The sequence below is a fragment of the Oncorhynchus tshawytscha genome, linkage group LG01 (genome assembly GCF_018296145.1).
Source record: "Oncorhynchus tshawytscha isolate Ot180627B linkage group LG01, Otsh_v2.0, whole genome shotgun sequence".
Classification (NCBI taxonomy): domain Eukaryota; kingdom Metazoa; phylum Chordata; class Actinopteri; order Salmoniformes; family Salmonidae; genus Oncorhynchus; species Oncorhynchus tshawytscha.
In genome coordinates this window covers 14,666,260-14,690,973 of record NC_056429.1, presented here as the reverse complement: position 1 = coordinate 14,690,973, position 24,714 = coordinate 14,666,260, and the positions used below count along the sequence as shown (strand labels likewise).

General features: G+C 45.3%; 1 protein-coding gene across 3 annotated transcripts in view; it reads right to left on the bottom strand.

Moving 5' to 3' along the window:
- LOC112260024 (voltage-dependent calcium channel subunit alpha-2/delta-4-like) overlaps positions 1–20,648 on the bottom strand; it is a 91,101-nt gene extending 70,453 nt beyond the window's left edge. For all 3 annotated transcript variants that reach the window (XM_042299199.1, XM_042299246.1, XM_042299227.1), the window contains exons 1-9: positions 19,585–20,648; positions 10,039–10,120; positions 8,588–8,704; positions 8,279–8,338; positions 7,826–7,988; positions 7,469–7,600; positions 5,811–5,871; positions 1,796–1,946; positions 1,496–1,570 (exon numbers count right to left, since the gene is read on the bottom strand). In XM_042299199.1, the coding sequence (XP_042155133.1) occupies positions 1,496–1,570; positions 1,796–1,946; positions 5,811–5,871; positions 7,469–7,600; positions 7,826–7,988; positions 8,279–8,338; positions 8,588–8,704; positions 10,039–10,120; positions 19,585–19,901 (1,158 nt within the window). In that variant the 5' untranslated portion in view covers positions 19,902–20,648. The remainder of the gene's footprint in view (positions 1–1,495; positions 1,571–1,795; positions 1,947–5,810; positions 5,872–7,468; positions 7,601–7,825; positions 7,989–8,278; positions 8,339–8,587; positions 8,705–10,038; positions 10,121–19,584) is intronic.
- Between the last annotated feature and the right edge of the window lie 4,066 nt (positions 20,649–24,714).

Genomic DNA, 24,714 nt, shown 5'->3' with positions numbered 1-24,714 from the left:
AGGATGTTATCTCTCGCACATTGCACTGCTTGATAAGCCCTGGTTTTCAGGATGTTATCTCTCACACATTGCACTGCTTGACAAGCCCTGGTTTTCAGGATGTTATCTCTCACACATTGCACTGCTTGACAAGCCCTGGTTTTCAGGATGTTATCTCTCGCACATTGCACTGCTTGACAAGCCCTGGTTTTCAGGATGTTATCTCTCACACATTGCACTGCTTGACAAGCCCTGGCCCTGGACAAGCCCTTTTCAGGATGTTATCTCTTGCACATTGCACTGCTTGACAAGCCCTGGTTTTCAGGATGTTATCTCTCGCACATTGCACTGCTTGACAAGCCCTGGTTTTCAGGAAGCCCTGACAAGCCCTGGTTTCAGGATGTTATCTCTCGCACATTGCACTGCTTGACAAGCCCTGGTTTTCAGGATGTTACCTCTCACACATTGCACTGCTTGACAAGCCCTGGTTTTCATGATGTTATCTCTCACACATTGCACTGCTTGACAAGCCCTGGTTTTCAGGATGTTATCTCTCACACATTGCAATGCCTGACAAACCCTGGTTTTAAGGATGTTATCTCTCACACATTGCACTGCTTGACAAGCCCTGGTTTTCATGATGTTATCTCTCACACATTGCACTGCTTGACAAGCCCTGGTTTTCAGGATGTTATCTCTCACACATTGCAATGCCTGACAAACCCTGGTTTTAAGGATGTTATCTCTCGCACATTGCACTACCTGACACACCCTGGTTTTCAGGATGTTATCTCTCACACATTGCACTACCTGACACGCCCTGGTATTCAGGATGTTATCTCTCACACATTGCACTGCCTGACAAACATACATGTAGTCTACGTACACATTTTGCGCGCTAAAATCACATTGATTTACTTATCAATACACTTTACGCATACATTTCTATATTAGGGCGGCAGGTAGCCTAGTGGTTAGAGTGTTGGACTATTAACCTAAAGGTTGCAAGAATCCCCGAGCAGACAAGGTAAAAAAAAAAATCTGTCATTCTGCCCCTGAACAAGACTGTTAACCTACTGTTCCTAGGCTGTCATTGAAAATAAGAATTTGTTCTTAACTGACTTGCCTAGTTAAATAAAGGTAAAATATCATATATGTAAATTTGTCTTCTACATATTACAGTATACATATTTTTAAATTATTCCATCCCTGTCAGTCACACTCCATTACAGTCCCTCTCCACAGTAGGCTGATGGTTGTGAATGACGGCTGACCTGGCCTGCTCTCTGATCCACACTGGGCCAATACATGAAGTAGGAACTAGGCCAACAGGTGGAGCCAACTTCTCCGCACCTAGCTTAGCAGCATGACTGACAGCCAAGGTGGCCCTTCACTCTCCACCTCCACAGGGGTGTAATGTCATAACAGAACACTTTGAGTTGCTAGAGCCCTGCTGAGAGGTAAGAGCTCCGTGGCTTAGCGGCCACAGATTACCTGAAGAAGATAATGGACTTACCTCGCGGTTGTCCAAGTCAGCCTGCACCAGGGTGCCTTTGAAGCATGGCTCTACGTAGCGCACGTAGTCAGTGTACTGTGGGGAGAAAAGACAAGGCAGGGCTGTAGTCCTGTCAACAATGTGACACTGTTGTGATGTAACAGTGTAGTGGTGTAACAGGTAATGTGTGAAGGTGTGATAATGTAATGGGAATGGCTTAGTCAACTGAACACCACATTTCAACACATGGAAATTACAAGACCCTAAGTTTGAGATTTCTTGTTCCGTTGGTGCTTAGTGGCAGGAGGAGGGTTGACTCACAGCGATGACGTTGACAAAGTCGTTCTCCCCCAGTGTGTCCAGGATGGTGTTGATGGTGTGCTTGGCGATGGTCATCTTCAGACCCTTCATACTGCCACTGATGTCCACCACGATAATAATGTCCTTTGGTGAGGTGGCAGCCTGGATATACCTGGGGGACAGGGGTAGAGAGAGATAGGGTTACACCATAGTGTTACCGTCCTATGTGAGGATTCTCTACCTCTACTGCACTTGAGGCTTGTGTGGTCCAGAGAGTAGAGCACGGGGCACAGCAGGACCATAGGATGGAGGCTCCAGTCAACGGTTCTCTGACTTTCTCATGCTGCTTCATGAAAAAACGTTCCCCATATAATTCACAACCCCTTGACATAACGATCCACATTAAATTAAAAAAAGCGGTGTAGGCCTACAGCATATGGCACTGTATAACATCCCAACCACACTGCCCCTCCCTATCAACTTAGTTTCAAAACATGACAGATGCAAATGCGCGCACACACACACCTTTTTGGTACTTTTCATATCTACATGTTTATAAATAGGGACATATGTCATCCATGTGAATCCCACTGACCTGGGTATTGAGCTGTTGGTTAATAACCACTTAAGGAGCAGCTTAAAGTATTTCTAGGGGATCAGATCAGACTGTCCTGGCCTGTCTGTCTGTGTCTCCCTGTGTTGCTGTGTTCAGAGCCTTGGGTGCTATCCTTGCCACTAATCTGAAAGTCAGGGGCAGCCCAGGTCCCAGGATACTCTCTAACTGAGTGGAGAGATAGGGAGGGCATTCATATACTACCTAAAGCTTATCAACATGGCTTGTTGAATTCCTGGAAGCTGGAAATGCTACTGATTGGCCAGTTAGGAGGATATCCTCCCTCTGGCCTAGGGAGACCCCACGGCCTAACAGCAGTGATAGGAGACTCATACTGGACTGCATGAAACAGTAAATCAAGGTCCTGACTCTCCGTTTTCAGTAATTATATCATGGTACTTGTTGTTGGAGCAGGGTCACAGTTTCCATCCCATTCTTTAAACTGCCAGCTCAAGTGTCATGTTGTGCAAGTGTCGTGCAATACATGGCCAAGTCCTAGGACACACCACATTAGAGCAACATATCCATGGCACTATACACTCTCTTACCACTGGATAAGTAAAGTAAAGTAGGGTGAATGCTGTAGTGAAGTTTGGTTCAATTTAAAATAGATGAAAGCTTGCGTTTAGATGTCACATAAGCCTATACAGTCTTAAGGTATATGAGGTCACATGACTTTAATCTCGCTCTCTCTCAGGAATACCTGGCCTAATGACTCTCTAGAGACAGCAGGAGCAGCAGGTGCGGTAGAGATACTCTGAATGATTGGCTATGAAAAGCCAACTGACCATTACTCCTGAGGTGCTGACCTGTTGCACCCTCTACAACCACTGTGATTATTATTATCTGAGCCTGCTGGTCATCGATACACGCAAGGCCAGCTTTTTCAAGCAGAAAAATGTACATCCTGTAGCTGGAGTTAGCTCCAAAAAGTTCTGGGACACTGTAAAGTCCATGGAGAACAAGAGCACCTCCTCCCAGCTGCCCACTGCACTGAGGCTAGGTAACACGGTCACCACCGAATAAATCCATGATAATCGAAAACTTCAACAAGCATTTCTCAATGGCTGGCCATGCCTTCCTCCTGGCTACTCCAACCTCGGCCAACAGCTCCACCCCCCTCCTGGAGCTACTTGCCCAAGCCTCCCCAGCTTCTCCTTTACCCAAATCCAAATAGCAGGTGATCTGAAAGAGCTGCAAAACCTGGACCCGTACAAATCAGCTGGGCTTGACAATCTGGACCCTCTATTTCTGAAACTATCCGCCGCCATTGTCACAACCCCTATTACCATCCTGTTCAATCTCTCTTTCATATCGTCTGAGATCCCCAAGGATTGGAAAGCTGCCGCAGTCATCCCCCTCTTCAAAGGGGGAGACACCCTGGACCCAAACTGTTACAGACCTATATCCATCCTGCCCTGCCTATCTAAAGTCTTCGAAAGCCAAGTCAACAAACAGATCACTGACCATCTCGAATCCCACCGTACCTTCTCCGCTGTGCAATCTGGTTTCCGAGCCGGTCACGGGTACACCTCAGCCACGCTCAAGGTACTAAACGATATCATAACCGCCATCGATAAAAGACAGTACTGTGCAGCCCTCTTCATCGACCTGGCCAAGGCTTTCGACTCTGTCAATCACCATATTCTTATCGGCAGACTCAGTAGCCTCGGTTTTTCTAATGACTGCCTTGCCTGGTTCACCAACTACTTTGCAGACCGAGTTCAGTGTGTCAAATCGGAGGGCATGTTGTCCGGTCCTCTGGCAGTCTCTGTGGGGGTGCCACAGGGTTCAATTCTCGGGCCGACTCTTTTCTTTGTTTTTTTAAATGATGTTGCTCTTGCTGCAGGCGATCCCCTGATCCACCTCTACGCAGACGACACCATTCTGTATACTTCTGGCCCTTCCTTGGACACAATACTATCTAACCTCCAAATGAGCTTCAATGCCATACAACACTCCTTCCGTGGCCTCCAACTGCTCTTAAACGCTAGTAAAACCAAATGCATGCTTTTCAACCGTTCGCTGCCTGCACCCGCACGCCCGACTAGCATCACCACCCTGGATGGTTCCGACCTAGAATATGTGGACATCTATAAGTACCTAGATGTCTGGCTAGACTGTAAACTCTCCAGACTCATATCAAACATCTCCAATCTAAAATCAAATCTAGAGTCGGCTTTCTATTCCGCAACAAAGCCTCCTTCTCTCACGCCGCCAAACTTACCCTAGTTGACTATCCTACCGATCCTCGACTTCGGCGATGTCATCTACAAAATAGCTTCCAATACTCTACTCAGCAAACTGGATGCAGTTTATCACAGTGCCATCCGTTTTGTTACTAAAGCACCTTATACCACCCACCACTGCGACCTATATGCTCTAGTTGGCTGGCCCTCGCTACATATTCAGCGCCAGACCCACTGGCTCCAGGTCATCTACAGGTCCATGCTAGGTAAAGCTCCGCCTTATCTCAGTTCACTGGTCACGATGGCAACACCCACCCGTAGCACGCGCTCCAGCAGGTGTATCTCACTGATCATCCCTAAAGCCAACACCTCATTTGGCCGCCTTTCCTTCCAGTTCTCTGCTTCCTATGACTGGAACGAATTGCAAAAATCGCTGAAGTTGGAGACTTTTATCTCCCTCACCAACTTTAAACATCTGCTATCTGAGCAGCTAACTGATCGCTGCAGCTGTACATAGTCCATCGGTAAATAGCCCACCCAATTTACCTACCTCATCCCATACTGTTTTTATTTATTTACTTTTCTGCTCTTTTGCACACTAGTATCTCTACCTGCACATGACCATCTGATCATTTATCACTCCAGTGTTTTAATTGTAATTGTAATTATTCGCCTACACAATGTATATAGACTCTTTTTTTTCTACTGTGTTATTGACTTGTTTATTGTTTACTCCATGTGTAACTCTGTGTTGTTGTCTGTTCACACTGCTATGCTTTATCTTGGCCAGGTCGCAGTTGTAAATGAGAACTTGTTCTCAACTAGCCTACCTGGTTAAATAAAGGTGAAATAAAATAAAAATAAAATCTATGAACATTTGAACATCTTGGCCATGTTCTGTTAAAATCTCCACCCGGCACAGCCAGAAGAGGACTGGCCACCCCTCATAGCCTGGTTCCTCTCTAGGTTTCTTCATAGGTTCTGGCCTTTGTAGGGAGTTTTTCCTAGCCACCGTGCTTCTATACCTGCATTGCTTGCTGTTTGGGGTTTTAGGCTGGGTTTCTGTACAGCACTTTGTGATATCAGCTGATGTAAGAAGCTTTATAAATACATTTGATTGATTGATGTCTTAGTGTCTAGCTCCTCCCCTTATCACATTGATACCAGGAAGTGTCTTACTCTGGTCAAGGTCGACGCCACCCAGAGGCTACTAGTAGATTTACTAATAGCTTACCAGTTACGGTTCCTGCAATCAAACGCAGCCACACCATTCGAATCTGGAGTCCATTTGATACCTGTATAAAAAATACAGTCACACCATCTCTACAGTGAGTAAACAGCATGGCATCCATTAAAATCCTACAACATTATGAAGTCGACATCTTACAGCCTCCCGAGTGGCATAGTGGTCTAAGGCACTGCATGAGGCGTCACTACAGACCCGGGTTTTATCCCAGGCTGTGTTACACCCGCGACCGGGAGACCCATGAGGTGGTGCACAATTGTCCCAGCGTCGTTAGGGTAGGGTTTGGCTGGCTGGGATGTCCCTGTCCCATTGCGCTCTAGCAATTCCTGTGGCAGCCCGGGCACATGCATGCTGGCACGGTTTCCAGTTGTATGGTGTTTCCTCCAACACATTGGTGCGGCTGGCTTCCTGGGTTAAGTGACCAGTGCGGCTTGGCAGGGTCATGTTTTGGAGGATGCACAGTTCTCGACCTTTGCCTCTCCCGAGTCCGTACGGGAGTTGCAGTCATGGGACAAGACTGTAACTACCAATTGGGAGTAAAAACAAATACAGTTGACATCTTAAAACAGATGGTATTCTATGGTTTCATTTTGATAGTATGCTTTTTGTTTTGCTGTGCTATATTTTCTGTTATGCTATACTCTGGATTTATACACTATTATATCATAGCACTGTTGAATACTAATTTTTGATTGGCTTGAAGGGCATTCTAGAGTGTGCATTATTTCCCTATAACGCATGGTGTAACTGAATGACTATGAAGTTCATTCTTACATGTTCTATGTTTGTCCTGCTTTTGAAAGCAAAACCCGAAATGAAAACATTATTGGCATTGTTGAATTAGAATTAATTTTCAAAAAAGCAAGATAGGATGATGGTTTGGTTAGCTAAGCTAGCAAGTCTGTTTTCTTGGTTATCATAGCAACTACTGTAGCTATCTAGCTAGCTAGTAAACTTGTCACATTTCTACTGGCAAATTAATACATTTCTAGCAACAAATATGTTAATTTATAGCCATAGGAATAATCAACTCAGGGCTCTATGCCTTCTCTGGAAAATAACGCAACTCCGTGGAAGGTTAGTTCCACGAAGCTAAGGAATCGTGGAACACACGTTCCACATCATGCATTATCTTCCAGAGAAGGCATAGCCCATCGTTGATTATCCCTTATTAACCAAACTTTTCAATATACTACTCTGTGTTGCTATCAGTTGTATGGAGCTGACTGAGGGCTCCAAACATGATAGTTCTTTGCTTAGTCCTTTGATTTATTTATTTTTATCTAGGCATGTCAGTTATGAACACATTTTTAGTTACAATAACAGCCTAGGAACAGTGAGTTAACTGCCTTGTTCAGGGGCAAAACAACAGATTTTTACCTTATCAGCTCAGGGATTTGATCGAGCAACCTTTCGGTTACTGGCCCAACGCTCTAAGCACTAGTCTACCTGCCGCCCTTTACAGTGGAGGTTGGTGGAAGGAGCTATAGGAGGACAGGCTCATTGTAATGCCTGGAATGGAATAAATGGAACAGAGTCAAACGTGGCTTTCATATGTTTAATACCGTTCCAATTATTCCATTCCAGCCAATACAATGAGCCTGTCCTTCTATAGCTCTTCCCACCAGTCTCCTCAGGTCTTTTACCAGGGTAGATTCTGAAGAATCCCGAGGAGCTGCCAAAGTACTGCCAGGTGAGGGTGGGGTCTTTCTGGAAGTTGTTCATGAACACATCATTCAGAGCCTCCGACCAGTAGATTCCATTGAGGATGTAGGCATCTTTACACAGAGGAGAAAGAGAGAGCAGCAAATGAGTGGGATGGAAAGTGTGACATCACATATAGTAACTGTCACCTGTTTCACTTTAAAGGATGACTAAGCCACACCTAACCCAATTGTCATGGTAATCTCTCATTGGATTCAAAATATGTATTTCATGCATAAATAAGTTAGGATCTGGACCCAAGGGCCTGAAAACAATTGTTTGAACTTCATCACACACACCTTTGTTGTAGACATTAGTTGGAACCTGTACGTCACTCTGCTGTGTGTTGACTGGCAGGTTGTTGAAATGCTTATTCTTCTCCAGAGGAAACTCACCACCCAGCTCTATGAAGTTACCATCTTCATCTGCTGTGTTCACCAGCATGGAGTTATAGTAGTCAAACTGGAGAAGGACAGCATTGGAACGGTGGAAAAGTTAGATTCATATTCATTAACTATCATTGGAGAATTGTTGTAAATCGAGTAACATTAGAAGTGTACAGCCTATATTCTATCTGAAAAAGGCTTCTGCTCATGGTATTGTGTGTTTTTGTGGTCATCAAAATGTGTATGATGGTTAGGCATTTCATTTTCTCTATTGTGGTACTGTGGCAAAGGGTTGTGATAATCATATTAGCAGTACTTTGATAAATCTGAGATCTCATATTCCCACAGACAGATAGAATGACAAACCTCTAGCGTTTTGTTGAAGTCGTGGTACAAATCTGCATCCTCCGCAGACTCAGCCAACCTCTAAGGAGAAAATGAAGATATTTATTTAAAGACGTTTCTAAAATCGCCAGCCTAACCACAACACACACGGTAACAGTTCTGTTGGTGGTAACGCAAAGATGGTACGCTGTAGCAGGCGACATCAACTGGTGGCCCGATTGCCAAACCTGGTCCGCAAGGTCATCTAATGTGTTTTAGGTTGTCTTAGTTAAAAGTAAGAAAAACAACACTTGGCCTGAGAGAGACCTCTGACCTTTAACCTCTACTCACCTTAACTGACTTCATCTTGGACCCCAGCATTCTCTCCATGTCCTCTGCAAAGTCCCTCACTTGATCTCTCCCATCGATGTCCACTATCTTAATAATGGATTCCACATCTTTGAGTTTCTGAAAAGAGCACGGGAGGAGATATTCAACAACGCCTTCTACTATGATAAATGTAATACCTTCGATCATCTGCTTTCCATTTTTGTTCAGGAAATAAAATAAAGCTAATGTTTTATTGTCATACTACATGTATAATTTTTTCTCTTAGAACTGATTGATTGAGATAAGTTAAGTGTGAGCCATTAGTTCAAGCCATTTGAGATACCTGTAAATAAGTCCAAACAAAGCCAGCGGAGTCCTCTGGATTTAGTTTAATTTTAGGTCTTAATTACTCGATTAAGTCACTCACTAATCCCAATTAATCCAAGCAACCCATATACTGAGGGCTGAAGGCTTCCTACGGTGTATATTGAGGTTAATAGAGCAGTCTTGTGTGAATAGCTCTGTTGGGGAGAGAGTTCAACCATGCTGGATACCAATGTTTTTACTCAGGCAATTCACAGGCACAATTACACTGGGCACAGACTAGTTTTTAGATTTGGTTGAGTTGTCAACTAATGTGAATTCAATGTGAAATCAACAAAATATGTCACAAGGACATTGGATTTAGGTTAAAAGTTGGGTGGAAAAAAATACAAAATACCATTACGTTGATGACTTTTTGCAAATCCAATTAATTTCCCACATTGATTCAATGTCATCACATAGATTTTTGGGGGTGAAAACAATGTTGATTCAACCAGGTTTTTCCCAGTGGGATGAGTCCACAATGATCACCATTATGTCAGGAATATCAGATATTGAGGTAGACATGTAACATAGACTACATCAGCATACCATTAAATAGTAGTCATAGTAATGGAATAATTAGTGTAGAGACAAAGAAAACAAACAAACATTCTTAAAACAGGATTGGAACATTACTATATGAAACAAGTACAGGACATAACATCCCGATGATCATTATGGTAAAGTGTTCCTGATCCTGTTAGTAGCCTAGCTGCCCTGTGGCCTGTGTGTCTCTGTCTGCTGCTCGGGGCCACTAACTGTGCCAAGTCTCTCCCTGACCTGATCTGACCAATGCAACCTAAAGGGTGAGGAAGCCCTTTAGATAGAGTGTGAACACCTGGCTCTGGCACCAACATCACACTCACTGACTTGGTGGAAATAATGAGATTACGGGTAGCAGGTGGTGATAGAGGAGAATATGGGGCGCCACAGGAGGTTAAGACACGTGGTGAGACAAGTAAACGAATGGGGCGGATGGTCATCAGTGTAACACTATGGAGCATCTCAGATGTAAATGGGAAATAATGAGTGGTTGTTCTTTTGGTGAAAAGACTATGTTGCAAATTGTGATTGTAGTTTGTCTAACAAAAAGCCACATATTTTACCTTTTGTAGAATGTTAGCTCCAGAGTATCTTGTGGTAGTCTCGCGTAGTTGCACTGAAAGGATATTAGCCCAAAACTGGACCCTGAAATAGACACAGAGCGAGAGAGAGAGAGAGATTGGTGATGAGGGATACTAGATAATCTATCATCCCGTCCATGACAGAATATAATCACCAAGATTTTTTGGCCTTGCTGTCTACATGACGTTCAAAACCCAGACAGGATCCATGTGCCAAAAAAGTCCATGAATATCACAACCGTAATAACAATTTGTTTATTAATCCAAATAGACAGTAGATGGTTCCAGGTGTCCTTTAAGCACATGATGGGATTTTAAGGCAACTCTCTGTATATCAACAGACAGACAGAAAAATGGTGTTGTACTGAAATTAAATAGAATGCTGTGGGACGTTATTGGTTTGCTCCTCATAACCTCATCTGAGATTGCTTTAGAACTCTTTGTTGCTCTTTTGTCTGGATGTTGTGTAGCATCCTGAGATAGGAATATCTGATCGTACCATGTACCTTTATGAAGGATGCTACAGAAGCCATTGTATTACTGTCACTCATAAATTAAACAGGGCTCAGTCTACTACAATAATGATGTGCAATCCATAATGCAATGCGGCACTCCATTAAACAGGATGGAACTGAATTCGGAAAATATTCAGACCCCTTGACTTTTTCCACACTTTGTTACGTTACAGCCTTATTCTAAAATTGAAAAAATTGTTCTTCCCTTCATCATTCTACACACAAAACCCTGTAATGACAAAGCAAAAACAGATCTTTAGAAATGTTTGCAAATGTATAACAAAATAAAAAAACTGAAATATCACATTTACATAAGTATTCAGACGCTTTACTCAGTGCCTTGTGGAAGCACCTTTGGCAGCGATTACAGCCTCAAGTCTTTTTGGGTATGACTTTTGGGTGTGAAGCTTTGTCCCATTCTTCTCTGCAGATCCTCTCAAGCGCTGTCAGGTTGGATGGGGAGCGTCGCTGCACAGTTATTTTTAGGTCTCTCCAGAGATGTTCCATCGGGTTGAAGTCCGGGCTCTGGCTGGGCCACTCAAGGACACTCAGAAGCCCCGTAGCCACTCCTGCTTTGTCTTGGCTGTGTGGTTAGGGTTGTTGTCCTGTTGGAAGGTAAATCTTCGCCCCAGTCTGAGGTCCTGAGCACTCTGGAGCAGGTTTCATCAAGGATCTCTCTGTACCTTGCTCTGTTCATATTTCCCTCCATCCAAACTTCTTCCATTTAAGAATGATGGAGGCCACTGTGTTCTTGGGGACCTTCAATTTTGCAGATATTTTTTGGTACCCTTCCGCAGATCTGTGCCTCAACACAATCCTGTCTCGGAGCTCTACGGACAATTCCTTCGACTTCATGGCTTGGTTTTTGCTCTGACATGCGCTGTCAACTGTGGGACCTTATGTAGACAGGTGTGTGCCTTTCCAAATCATGTCCAATCAATTGAATTTACCACAGTTGGACTCTAATGAAGTTGTAGAAAATGTCTCAAGGATGATAAATGGAAACAGGATGCACCTGAGCTCAATTTCGAGTCTCATAGCAAAAGGTCTGAATACTTATGTAAATAAGGTATTTCTGTTTTTATTTTTAATACATTTGCAAATTTCAAAAAACCTGTTTCCACTTTGTCATTATGGGGTATTGTGTGTAGATTGGTTAAATAGAACAAATCCTCATCCATTTTAGAATAAGGCTGTAACGTAACAAAATGTGGAAAAGGGGAAGTGGTCTGAATACATTCTGAACCCACTGTACAGGTAAGTGAATATTATCCATGAACTGCATACTAGAGCTGGGATGACAAACTGAAAATGATCAACACCATCATTGCCGATCACTTATCGCAGGCATTTTGCTGATATCCTTCATTACAAAAGTAGCCTATACTAGAGAAATGTGTAGTTTGAAATGAAATAAGTTTGTAAAATGGGTAATAGTCAATGGGATAATTGATGGCTACAACCATCAAACTAGTAGTAGTAGTTTAAAGGATAATATTAAAAACTGTGGTGCACATTGTTATAATTGATCGTTATCGCGTCAATTCAGGCCTCAGTGGTAACCTGTATTGGAAACCACACAAAAGCATCAGTTAATGATAATACAAGGTAAAGAAGTATAGGACATGGGTGCAATGGCAGGTACTGTACCGTTGGAATTGGAGTCAAGGCCTACCTACTGTACAGTATAAAGCTTAGTGATGAACAGGAGCGGCTTTAGAGGTTAAGTTCATTAGGATTCCCATTAGGTACTGCACATGCGGCAGCTACTCTTCCTGGGGTCCACATAAAACATACACATACATTACAAAGTACAGAAGAGTTAAAGACAAGAGCAACATAAGATATTACTTTAAATTCAAAATAAAAAATATAAATAAGAGTTATATTGAAAAGACAGCAAGTGACAACAAAAAATACTATTTGCACACTATTCACACACACACACACACACACACACACATATATATATATATATTGATATTGTTATATACAATAGAGTTAAATTAGAGCTTTACAGAGAGGAGAGACGCTGTGATCCAGGATGACATGACTCTATACATAACTGAGCAAAGCATTCAATCTATTTTTGGTTTCGGTACCGTGAAAAAACCCAAAGTGGCATGTCTGGTGGGGTATGTATGTCTGTTTGAAGTGTATGCAGTACACGTCCTGGTAATCCGTCTGGCCCTGCGGCCTTGTGAATGTTGGCCCGTTTAAAGGTCTTACTCACATCGGCTGCGGAGAGCATTATCGAACAGTCTTCTGGAACAGCTGGTCTTCTCATGCATGCTTCAGTGTTACTTGCCTCGAAGCGAGCATAGAAGAAGTTTAGCTCATCTGGTAGGCTCGTGTCACTGTGTTTTCCTTTGTTGTCTGTAATGGCTTGCAAGCCCTGCCACATCCGACGAGCATCAGAGACGGTGTAGTAAGATTCGATCTTTGTCCTGTATTGAAGCTTTGCCTGTTTGATGGTTCGTCGGAGGGCAGAGCAGGATTTCTTTTAAGCTTCCGGGTTAGAGTCCCGCTCCTTGAAAGTTGCAGCTCTACCCTTTAGCTCAGTACGGATGCTGCCTGTAATCTATGGCTTCTGCTTGGGGTATGTACGTACGGTCACTGTGGGGACGATGTCATCGATGCACTTATTGATGTAGCCAATGACTGATGTGGTGTACTCCTCAATGCCATTGGAGGAATCCCGGAACATATTCCACTCTGTGCTAGCAAAACAGTCATGTAGCTTAGCATCTGCTTCATCTGACTTTTTTATTGATCTATTCACTGGTGCTTTCTGCTTTAATTTTTGCTTGTAAGCAGGTAACAGGAGGATAGAATTATGGTCAGATCTCCAAATAGAGGGTGAGGGAGAGCTTTGTATGCTTCTCTATGTGTGGAGTAAAGGTGGCCTAGAGTTCTTTACCCTCTGGTTGCACATTTAACATGCTGATAGAAATTTGGTAACACAGATTTAAGTTTCCCTGCATTAAAGTCCCCAGCTAGTAGGAGCGCTGCCTCTGGGTGAGGGTTTTCTTGTTTGCTTATGGCGGAATACAGCTTATTCAATGCTATCTTGGTGTCAGACTCTGACTGTGGTGGTATGTAATCAGCTACAAAGAATACAGATGAAAACTCTCTCGGTAGGTAGTGTGGTCTACAGCTTGTCATGAGAGTCTCTACCTCAGGCGAGCAATAGCTCGAGACTTCCTTAGATATCGTGCAGCAGCTGTTGACCACTGCCCCTTGTCTTACCAGACGCCGCTGTTCTATCCTGCCGGTACATCGTATAACCAACCAGCTGTATGTTGATGTTGTTGTCATTCAACCACGACTCGTGAAACATAAGATATTACATTTTTAAATGTCCTGTTGGTAGTTTAATCTTTCGCGTAACTCAACGATTTTATTGTCCAAAGACTGCACGTTTGCTAGCAGAATGGAGGGAAGTGGGGGTTTATTCGATCGCCTGTGAATTCTCAAATATCAGCCGGACCTTCGGCCCCTCTTTCTCCATGTCCTCTTCACGCAGATCAGGGGGATCTGGGCCTGTTCCCGAGGAAGCAGCGTATCCTTCACGTTGGGCTCGTCCAAGTCTTGAAAGGAAAAAGAGGATTCTGCTAGTCCGTGGTGAGTAATTGCAATCCTGATGTCTAGAAGTTATTTTTGGTCATAAGAGACGGTAGCGGCAATATTATGTACAAAAAAAGTACAAAAATAAGATATAAACAACCAGAGCCTGAACAACTAGTACAGTTGATCTTCATGTCAAAAATGTAAAACACATGTTTTATAAAAGACATTCGCCACAACAACTTTGTCAATATGACTTGGCTATGATAACTGGAATTGTGTAGTGGATAAACTAGCTGGCCCACTCTGGCCTAACAGGGCCCTGGGGCACTGGAGCCAGCAGACTGGGCCAGACTGGCAGAGGAGTTAGAAGTTGGGCTGGGCTGGGAGAGCTAGCTTGATCTCATTAGAATATGAAGGCCAGCAGTCAGATATTAGAGCAGGCTGGATCTGTGCAGCCTGGGCTAGGAGCTGGGTGTTGTAGGAACCTGTGGCGCGGCACATCCCCCGAAGTGACTCTTATCAACTGTATGCAGGGATGCCTTTGTGTTGTCTTAGAAATGCTGCATTATCTCACCAACACCCATTCTGTCACACCTCTGTGATGCAGAGGTTCTGTCGTCTTTACATCCCATAGGTCTGATATTTGATTGGAGGTTAACTCAACAGTAATGCTATTGGTCAACAACTCAGCACTGCTTTTACCTATTCACTACCAAGGCCAAGGCATGCATACTTCAGGAGAGTCTGGGTCTGGGTCAGTCTAGATTCAGTTGTGAAACAAATGCTGCCAGCATCCACTGAAAATCAATCATTAACTTTCTCTCTCTCCTCCATCTCTCCCTGACCCCCTCCATGACTCTCTCTTCTTTGTTCCTGACCTGTGCTGGTGAGATACCTACACTGTCTGTCTTTCTCTCTCTCTCTCCACCCCAGGGACTCTTGGAGCATGGCCTTTCGGGCTAGGACTTCTCTCTCTCTCTTTCTCCCTCTATGATCATGCCTAGAGTAATGCATTGTAATGCTTGTTAATGTTTTGTAATTTAAGCTTCGTGCCTTGTATTTGATTTTATTCATTTTACAATGTTATTAAATATCTGCCTTCAGTATTCCACTCACAGACCAATTCTTGCTAGTCAGCGTCAACTCATTGCCTAATGCTTGCTTGCATATTTGAATTCTCTTAATGGAGTCAGATAAACATTTGAATAGGATAATTGCATAGTATTATCACGGGCTACAGGTGAGGTATATATGGTATATAATATACATATGATACATATTCCCTCACTACAAAGTGGGCTGGGAGCTGCAGATGGTGCAGCCTGCAGGCTATAGAGCCCAAACAGACACAGTCAGGATTATGGCACTATGGCTCAGCTCAGGATAATGCTGTATATAGGATCAGATATAGGATCAGATATAGGATCAACTGATGGGCTTAAAGGGTCCCAGCGGGACACATACACACTGCACATTGTCGTTACACAGCAGTGTTGTGTATTAATTTGTGTGTGTGACTGTGCGTTTGTGTGCATCTGTGTGTGTGTGTCTGGCTGTGTGAGCAATATCAAAGCAGATTTGTTTAACCAAAGATATAACATATTGTTAACATTCTGTCCCAAATCAAGCATGCTCATACAGACTACTACAGTCATGCTGAGGCTTCAGGCGGTGATGGACCCAGCAGGGTGCAGGTTAACACACAGGAGGTTCCTCTGACTACACACTCCAATCTGCACGACCATCTGTGTGGGCCTCTGTGTGTGTATGTGTGTGTGTATATATGTGTGTACGTGTACATACTGTATATACATATATATATGTGTGTGTGAGCGCGCGCGTGCGTGTGTGTGTCACAGCCACCATCCCGGATAACATGTTATCCTGCAGTGTCTTGCAGATAACAGTGGTCAACTGATTGTAGGCACTTTTACATTTGGACCACTTCCTGCTGAATGACTGACCACTGCTGACTGACTGACCACCGCTGAATGACTGACCACCGCTGACTGACTGACCACTGCTGAATGACTGACCACCGCTGACTGACTGACCACTGCTGAATGACTGACCACCGCTGACTGACTGACCACCGCTGACTGACTGACCACTGCTGAATGACTGACCACCGCTGACTGACTGACCACTGCTGAATGACTGACCACTGCTGAATGACTGACCACCGCTGACTGACTGACCACTGCTGAATGACTGACCACCGCTGACTGACCACTGCTGAATGACTGACCACCGCTGACTGACTGACCACTGCTGACTGACCACTGCTGAATGACTGACCACTGCTGACTGACTGACCACTGCTGAATGACTGACCACCGCTGACTGACTGACCACTGCTGAATGACTGACCACCGCTGACTGACTGACCACTGCTGACTGACCACTGCTGACTGATTGACCACTGCTGAATGACTGACCACCGCTGACTGACCACTGCTGAATGACTGACCACCGCTGACTGACTGACCACTGCTGACTGACTGACCACTGCTGACTGACTGACCACTGCTGAATGACTGACCACTGCTGAATGACTGACCACCGCTGACTGACTGACCACCGCTGACTGACTGACCACTGCTGACTGACTGACCACTGCTGAATGACTGACCACTGCTGACTGACTGACCACTGCTGACTGACTGACCACTGCTGAATGACTGACCACTGCAGACTGACTGACCACTGTTGACTGACTGACCACTGCTGAATGACTGACCACCGCTGAATGACTGACCACTGCTGACTGACTGACCACTGCTGACTGACTGACCACCGCTGAATGACTGACCACTGCTGAATGACTGACCACTGCTGACTGACTGACCACTGCTGACTGACTGACCACTGCTGAATGACTGACCACTGCTGAATGACTGACCACTGCTGACTGGGTTTCCGGTGGTAGACAACAAAAAAAACACGATTCTCAGTGCCAAAGACGATGACATCCTATGCCAAATGTTGCCTGATGGGAACTAAGATTAGTAAAGTTATCAAATTCTCATACATAAAAAGTTCAGAAGTAGCTGGTCAAGTATCTTTTATCTGTGACACACTGGTGTAAAAACCAGTAGAGCCTCATTATTGTTATTTTATTGTGTTTCTTATTTTTTTTGTTTATTTTCGTAAATATTTTCTTAACTCTATTTTCTTAAAACTGCATTGTTGGTTAAAGGCTTGTAAGCATTTCACGGTAAGGTCTACAACACCTGTTGTATTTGGCGTATGTGACAAATAAAATTGTATTTGATTTTGCTGTTGGGAACTTTGAAGAGCGCGATAGCTTTGGGTTAATCAGTATGATTTTCGACCTGACTCAAGTAAATGTATGTAAGATCAGGAGAATATCTCGTTTGTCCAGCGCCAGCCCTGTAATAGCCTACAAATACAATCTACAGAATCCCAGACAAGCACAGAACAGCCAGCTCTCCCCATTGTGCCTAGGGGATATAGTGATGCACTTTACCACAAAGACAAGTCTAGACTATTCCCACATGGGAAATATAATGTAGCGAACCACTGGACAAACACTCCATCACATCAGCACACTAAGTGACCTGATGATGAGGTTTGTTCTCTTCCAGCTGAGTAAAACTGTGGCTGATTTCCACAAGAGGAGAAAATCTGGATTTTGAAAGCAAGAGGGTGAAAAAATCAGGGCTTTGTTACAATCACATCAAATCATGTTGTGCGACTGGCCTGGATGCCCGCTGGCTCTGTCCCCTAATGTGGTGGGATGAGAGATGAGTGCGGACACAGGGCCAGGCGGGCAGGGAGCAGAGGGCAAAGTGTGGAACTCAACCGTGATTAATCTCCCAGGCTCATGTGACCTTTTTGAGGGCTGTGGTTTTGGTGACAGTTGGATGGGGTTAAATTATAGCAGAGGGAGAGAAGCGGAGGGAGAGGAGAGAGGAATCAGGGTCAATGTGTAATCAGGCCTTAAAACACACCGAACAGCAGCTGACTGCAGATAAACAACAAGCACCAGCCAGTCAGGCAGTCAGCCAGTCAGGCAGTCTATCAGACAGAACGTATCAGAATAGAGATTCAATCTCCTCCTTATATGCCATTTATCAGACAGTTTAATCCTCCTCTTCTATAACTGGGCTGGATTCTACTGGTCAGGCATTTTATCCTCAAACATTTTGCAAGAGCGAAACACTTGCATTTGTTAGAAGTGAGAAAGTCAGAAGTCACTTGCATCCATCCTCTTTTACTGCTGCTGAACCGTAGTCAGGGTGACAAGATGCTGAGAAAACTATGGAGACCCATCACCATCAACTAGAGGATTGCGACAGACCACATAGATATAGGAGATAGTATGGTGAGAATACCACTGAGCTGAGTGAATTGCTCAGCATAGACTTGTGCCACTTGTGCCTCTAAATTTGGCATGAGCCCTCAGATCCTCAGAAAGTTATACAGCTGCACCATGTAGAGCATCACCGCCATGTAGCATCACCTCCTGGTATGGCAACTGCTCGGCATCCGACCGCAAGGCGCTACCGAGGGTACCGCGTATGGCCCAGCACATCACTGGGGCCCAGCTCCCTGCAATCCAGGATCTCTATACCAGGCGGTGTCAGAGGAAGGCACTAATAATTGTCAAAGACTCCAGCCTCTCAAGTCACAGACTGTTCTCTCTGCTACCGCACAGCAAGCGATACTGATACACAAAGTCTGGGACCAACAGGACCCTGAACAGCTTCTACCCCCAAGTCATAAGACTGCTAAATAGTCAGTTAAATATTTAACCAATAGTTACGCAAACTATCTGCATTGACCTTTTTTGCACAAACTCTTTTGACTCATTACATATGCTGCTGTGACTGGTTATTATCTATCTATCCTGTTGCCTAGTCACTTTGCCCCTACCTACAGGGTTGAAGTATATGTACATACAGCGCCTTCAGAAAGGATTCAGACCCCTTGACTTTTTCCACATTTTGTCACCTTACAACCTTATTCTAAAATGGATGAAAATGTTTAATATCCTCATCAATCTACACACAATATCCCAGACAATTTCATCCGTTTTAGAATAAGGCTGTAACGTAACAAAATGTGGAAAAAGGCAAGGGGTCTGAATACTTTCCGAATGCACCGTATCTACCTCAATTTCCTCATACCCCTACACATGAACTTGGTACTGGTACCCCGCATCTAAAGCCAAGTTAACATTATTCATTGTGGATTTATTCCTTGATATTTCTCTAATTTCTCTCTCTCTGCTTTGATGGAAAGGGCCTATAAGTAAGCATTTCACTGTTAGTCTACACCTGTTGTTTACCAAGGATGTGACAAATAACATTGTATTTTATTTGTATTTGACACACAAAGCATCAGTAGGCTATATGAAACGTTAAAGGAGAGACTGTTGGAGGTGAGCAGTACTACATAGTTTTAAAGGTCTACTCACGTCTCAGGCGGTATCTTCATCTGAGCGTGAGCAGTGAAGCAGAACCAGCTGAAACACAGGATCCACAGGCCCAGCCTCAGCCCTGTGGGGGTTCCTCTGGGTCCCAGCCTCAGCCCTGTGGGGGTACCTCTGGGTCCCAGCCTCAACCCTGTGGGGGTTCCTCTGGGTCCCAGCCTCAGCCCTGTGGGGGTTCCTCTGGGTCCCAGCCTCAGCCCTGTGGGGGTTCCTCTGGGTCCCAGCCTCAACCCTGTGGGGGTTCCTCTGGGTCCCAGCCTGTTTATTTCTCCACCTGATCTGGCTCTGGGCCGTAGTCCCATCCTGCCTGGGTCCACTGTGTCGCCTGAGGAGGATATCCGTACGGTTCCGCTGGCTATGGCTCCTCTCCAATATCTCAGTCAGCACACAACAAAACAACAACAACACACTTCAGGATCAGCAAGCCTCAGGAAAGTGTTGAGGAACATCTAAGGGTTTAGGGTTAAGTTTCCTCATGTCGGCTAAAGGAAGTGGAAGACTCTGACGTTCTTTTTGACTGTGTGACCCAGACTGCTCTTCTCCTCAGTGTGCGTGAATATCCGGTGTCTGGATCCTGTCATCCTCCAACCCTTTCTCTCCTTATTTTATCATCCTCTCAAAATCACAGGTCAATCTCTCCTCTTTACAATCCTAAAGCACCACAACCTGTTCCTGTTGCCTTCTGGTGTTGGAAGATCAGAAGCTATAAAACACTCCAATATGACACAATGAAGAGGCAGTATTTAGATCACTGCGACCTGTCCATCAACCATGACCAAGACATTCTAACAACTATTCACCAGAAGTTCACCATGCAGTGGTCATTCACATGGATCTAGAGTGCTGTAGTTCCTATGCGTCCTGCTGGTGAAGGATCCCCTCCTGGTCCCTGGTAGCCCAGAGCAGATGAAAAGGTTACGCAGAGACCAGACCAGACAGATGTGCCATCACACTGACAACATCAACGGCCAGATGAAAATATCCACAGATAGAGGCAGGAGGGACGCGTGTAGCAGCCATTGATTTGCCGACGCTGCCTTCTCTGACAGTCACCCAATTTAGGGCATAATCTACTTGGATTAAAACTCCCTACCCCAACCGACAAGGGGATAGGAGAGAGAGAGGAAGGGAGGGGTGGATAGAGGGAGGGAGGGGTGGATAGAGGGAGGGAGGGGAGTAGAGAGGAGGGAGGGGAGTGGAGAGGAGGAGGGAGGGGAGTAGAGAGGAGGAAGGGAGGGGTGGATAGAGGGAGGGAGGGGAGTAGAGAGGAGGAAGGGAGGGGTGGATAGAGGGAGGGAAGGGAGTAGAGAGGAGGAAGGGAGGGGTGGATAGAGGGAGGGAGGGGAGTAGAGAGGAGGAGGGAGGGGAGGGAGGGAGGAGGGAGGGGAGGAGGAAGGGAGGGGTGGATAGAGGGAGGGAGGGGAGTAGAGAGGAGGAGGGAGGGAGGGATCGAAGCGGAGGATTGGATGAGGGGTTTGTTTTATCTAAAAGGATTATAGTGATTTCTGGAGACAGGCTCTTGTCCATCCAATCAGTGGATGAATAAAAGCCCCAACAGTTTGTTTTTAGCGAAGGAGGTGCTGGACTGTCTGGGACATCTAGCAGAGCCTGATACTCAACAAAAACACGCTTGCCAAGCCAGCTCCCGCCCGGCAACTCTGGCACTCTGGTACAGGAGCACCGCTAAGCAGGAATGGAGCAGTACTGCGTGAACACACTCACGCATGCACGCACACACACACATCTTTTAAAAAATGCATGTTTGTATTTTTGTCTTGATACAACTTTGGAAACAGTGCTGCAGTGAGGCTAAGTGATAAGGGATGTACAAGTGGGACATCAACTAGAGGTACTTTAAGACTAATCTCCTTTCAAATAATCTATTAGAGGAGAAGAGCACTAAGCTGCTACTCTCCTGACCTAAGGAATCTCATGGTCTCTCATATTCAGAGTGTCTTATGCATGACCTTCAATAGAGAATAGGGTTTTGACTCCATAACGGTTTGGAGCATTTGGCACTAATCAAAAACGGTACATTCCTAAAATGACACTTTGAGCTAAACCTATCAACCCATGGTAGTCCTTGGTAGAGACTGAAGTCAAGACAAGAGCTCCCTCTGCTGGCATGTGAGGAAACACGCAGGCGTTTATCTCTGGGAAGGGACACAACACAGAGGGAAAGCAGTAACGTTACTGCAACTTAGTTGACGCAAATACTACTAATTTCTCCTAACATGGTGTTCATTCTGGGGTGATGAGACAGGGGGGAAAAAATGCCACCCACAACAAAAGAGAATATTATTCCAGTTAACTTTCTCAGAAGACTTATTTGAGTCCTGTGCTTTTGGGAGTCAGGGCCATTGTGGGTCCCTGTGCAGAGGTCAGGTTTAGTGGCACCCCTGTAGTAACTCACAGTGGCCTGAGTGTCAGGTTGGCCACTGCAGCAACCAGAACCGTGCTCTTTGGCCAATGCACAGCGTAGCAGAGGAAATCACCCCCAGTTACATGGATTCTAATCTACGCCCACGCTGGACAACTCCACAGTAAAAGGTGCAGAGTACTCTGCCTAGATTAGCACTTCTACTTGGAGATGCTGTGTGAATATCGGCCCAGCAGCATGCAATTCATCACATTCCATTCTCCTCTCCAAAAGTTGCTTAATATTTCTTCATGCACCTTACCTGGGAAGCCAGGTAATGATAGTATTTTTCTCCCTGTGAGTCTGCAGCAATGTCAATTTCATGTCATATTGACCTCACACCCAGAGCCAAATCAGTTAGTCCATTTAGGCCATCAAGAGAGAGTAGTTTCATATGGACCCACAATCACCCAACCATCACATCAAGCTCATCTGATCAAGCTCCACGACTCTTGTAGCTCTCTGATATGGGGGCTTATCCAGCGCTCCCCAGAACAATGCTCCCATTGAGGAGAACAGAGTGGCCCCGTGTGGCCCCGTGTGGCCCTGGCCCTCAGAGACCAGCCAGGGCCAACCAGTGGGGTCTAACAGGCGGCTAATAGGCAGGCGGGGCACGGGCCCCGGGGCCTGATCCATGCAGCTGTCGCCTGGCACACTCCGGCCTCAGGGAGACACGACAGCTTATGTTAGTGCCAAGTAGCCTGCTGCTGTGGAGGGGGTGGTAGGGTACTGCCTGGTGCAGCTCTTTCATCGTGGGTGCATGGAATCAGGGGGAGTGGAGATGATGGATGGATGGACGATTGGATAGATGAATGGTGTAGTAGTTGCAAGGCCAGACTGCACAGGGCAGGAGGATAGGGGAGAATACTAGGTCTATGTGAGAGTTGAGCAGAGTGGTCTGGCAGGAGGATAGGGGAGAAGACTATGTCTATGTTAGAGTTGAGCAGAGTGGTCTGGCTGGAGGATAGGGGAGAAGACTAGGTCTATGTGAGAGTTGAGCAGAGTGGTCTGGCTGGAGGATAGGGGAGAAGACTAGGTCTATGTGAGAGTTGAGCAGAGTGGTCTGTCTGGAGGATAGGGGAGAAGACTAGGTCTATGTGAGAGTTGAGCAGAGTTGTCTGTCTGGAGGATAGGGGAGAAGACTAGGCCTTCCTTAGAGTTGAGCAGGTCTAACAGCTTTGTAGTAAATTCACTGTAGTGTTTGCCACCGTAAGCAGGGATCCACTCTTCCCAGAACTGAGGGGTGTTGAGACGTGGGTAATTACAGATACTAAAATACTGCAGCATGTGTTGGAGCTAGTGGCCGTGCTGCTACAGTATACACACACACACACACACACACACACACACACACACACACACACACACACACACACACACACACACACACACACACACACACACACACACACACACACACACACACACACACTGCGGTAGATAGGGTTACCCTGCTGACAGAGCAGGATGCCTGACATTACAGCCCAGGAAAAGGCTCTGAGAAGGCCGCCCAAAGGCTCTACAACGACACGGAGCCTCAAATATTCCTGCACAAAGCCTCAAATATTCCTGCACAGAGCCTCAAATATTCCTGCACAGAGCCTCAAATATTCCTGCACAGAGCCTCAAATATTCCTGCACAGAGCCTCAAATATTCCTGCACAGAGCCTCAAATATTCCTGCACAGAGCCTCAAATATTCCGGCGACACCGCAGAAAAATGATGATAAGTTTGAATGTTGCATGCTGATGGAATTTTGATGGCATGTACTGATTGAACATGGAGCTCTGTACAGTGCAAGGAATCTGTCACTGTGACCCCCACAGTGACACCAGCAGAGGGTGCTGATATGGGATGTATAGTAGACAGGACAGCCGTTTGCTGTAACCTTAACCCCAACCCTAGACATCACTGTGTTGCATTCTGAAACCATGTTTGAGCAAGCATGAGTATTTATGACACTCTATTTCATGAACGCCACTGTGGGGATACATTGAAAACAAAGTGGTAAGACACAATGACACTACTATAAGTCTTTGGCTGATCTCGGAAGGGTCCCCCTTTGGTGGAGTCCATCGTGATGATCTCTAAATGGGTTCCTCTCCACAGTCCACCGACTGCATGCCTCCAGATGGGCAGACACTGATCCAACCAGAGAAACCATTTTGCTCTCCAGCTTATGTACTGATGCCTGTGCATATGACATCACCACGCAGTCCAATATCAGGTTGCTCAGAAGTTGAAATATTAATGGCGACATCTGCTTAATTAAACTTCAGAGCCTAATCTTCTGTGCCAAACTGCGGGTGCCGGGATTTAAAAGTCATGCATTCCCCCCCTTTCAAACAGCCTTTTCTCCCGCTGCTGAAGAACAGTGCTTATCTCACAGTTGGTTTATTATTTATCCCCAGGCATTAGGCCAACAGTTGCCGTTCGTTCTGCCTGTTGCTCCCTCTATCCAGCCCTGTGTCTGTCCACACCTGCAGCTGTCACTTCTGCCTGCTATCGCCACGGTTACTGCAGCACACTCCACCCCCTCCCTCTATGCCAGCCGTCAGCCGATCACCTTCTGGAGAGAGCCATAGTCTATAGAGAGTAGAGACCTCCTTCAGTAGAGACCCCTAGTCAATAGAGAGTAGAGACCTCCTTCTGGGGAGACCCCTAGTCTATAGAGAGTAGAGACCTCCTTCAGTAGA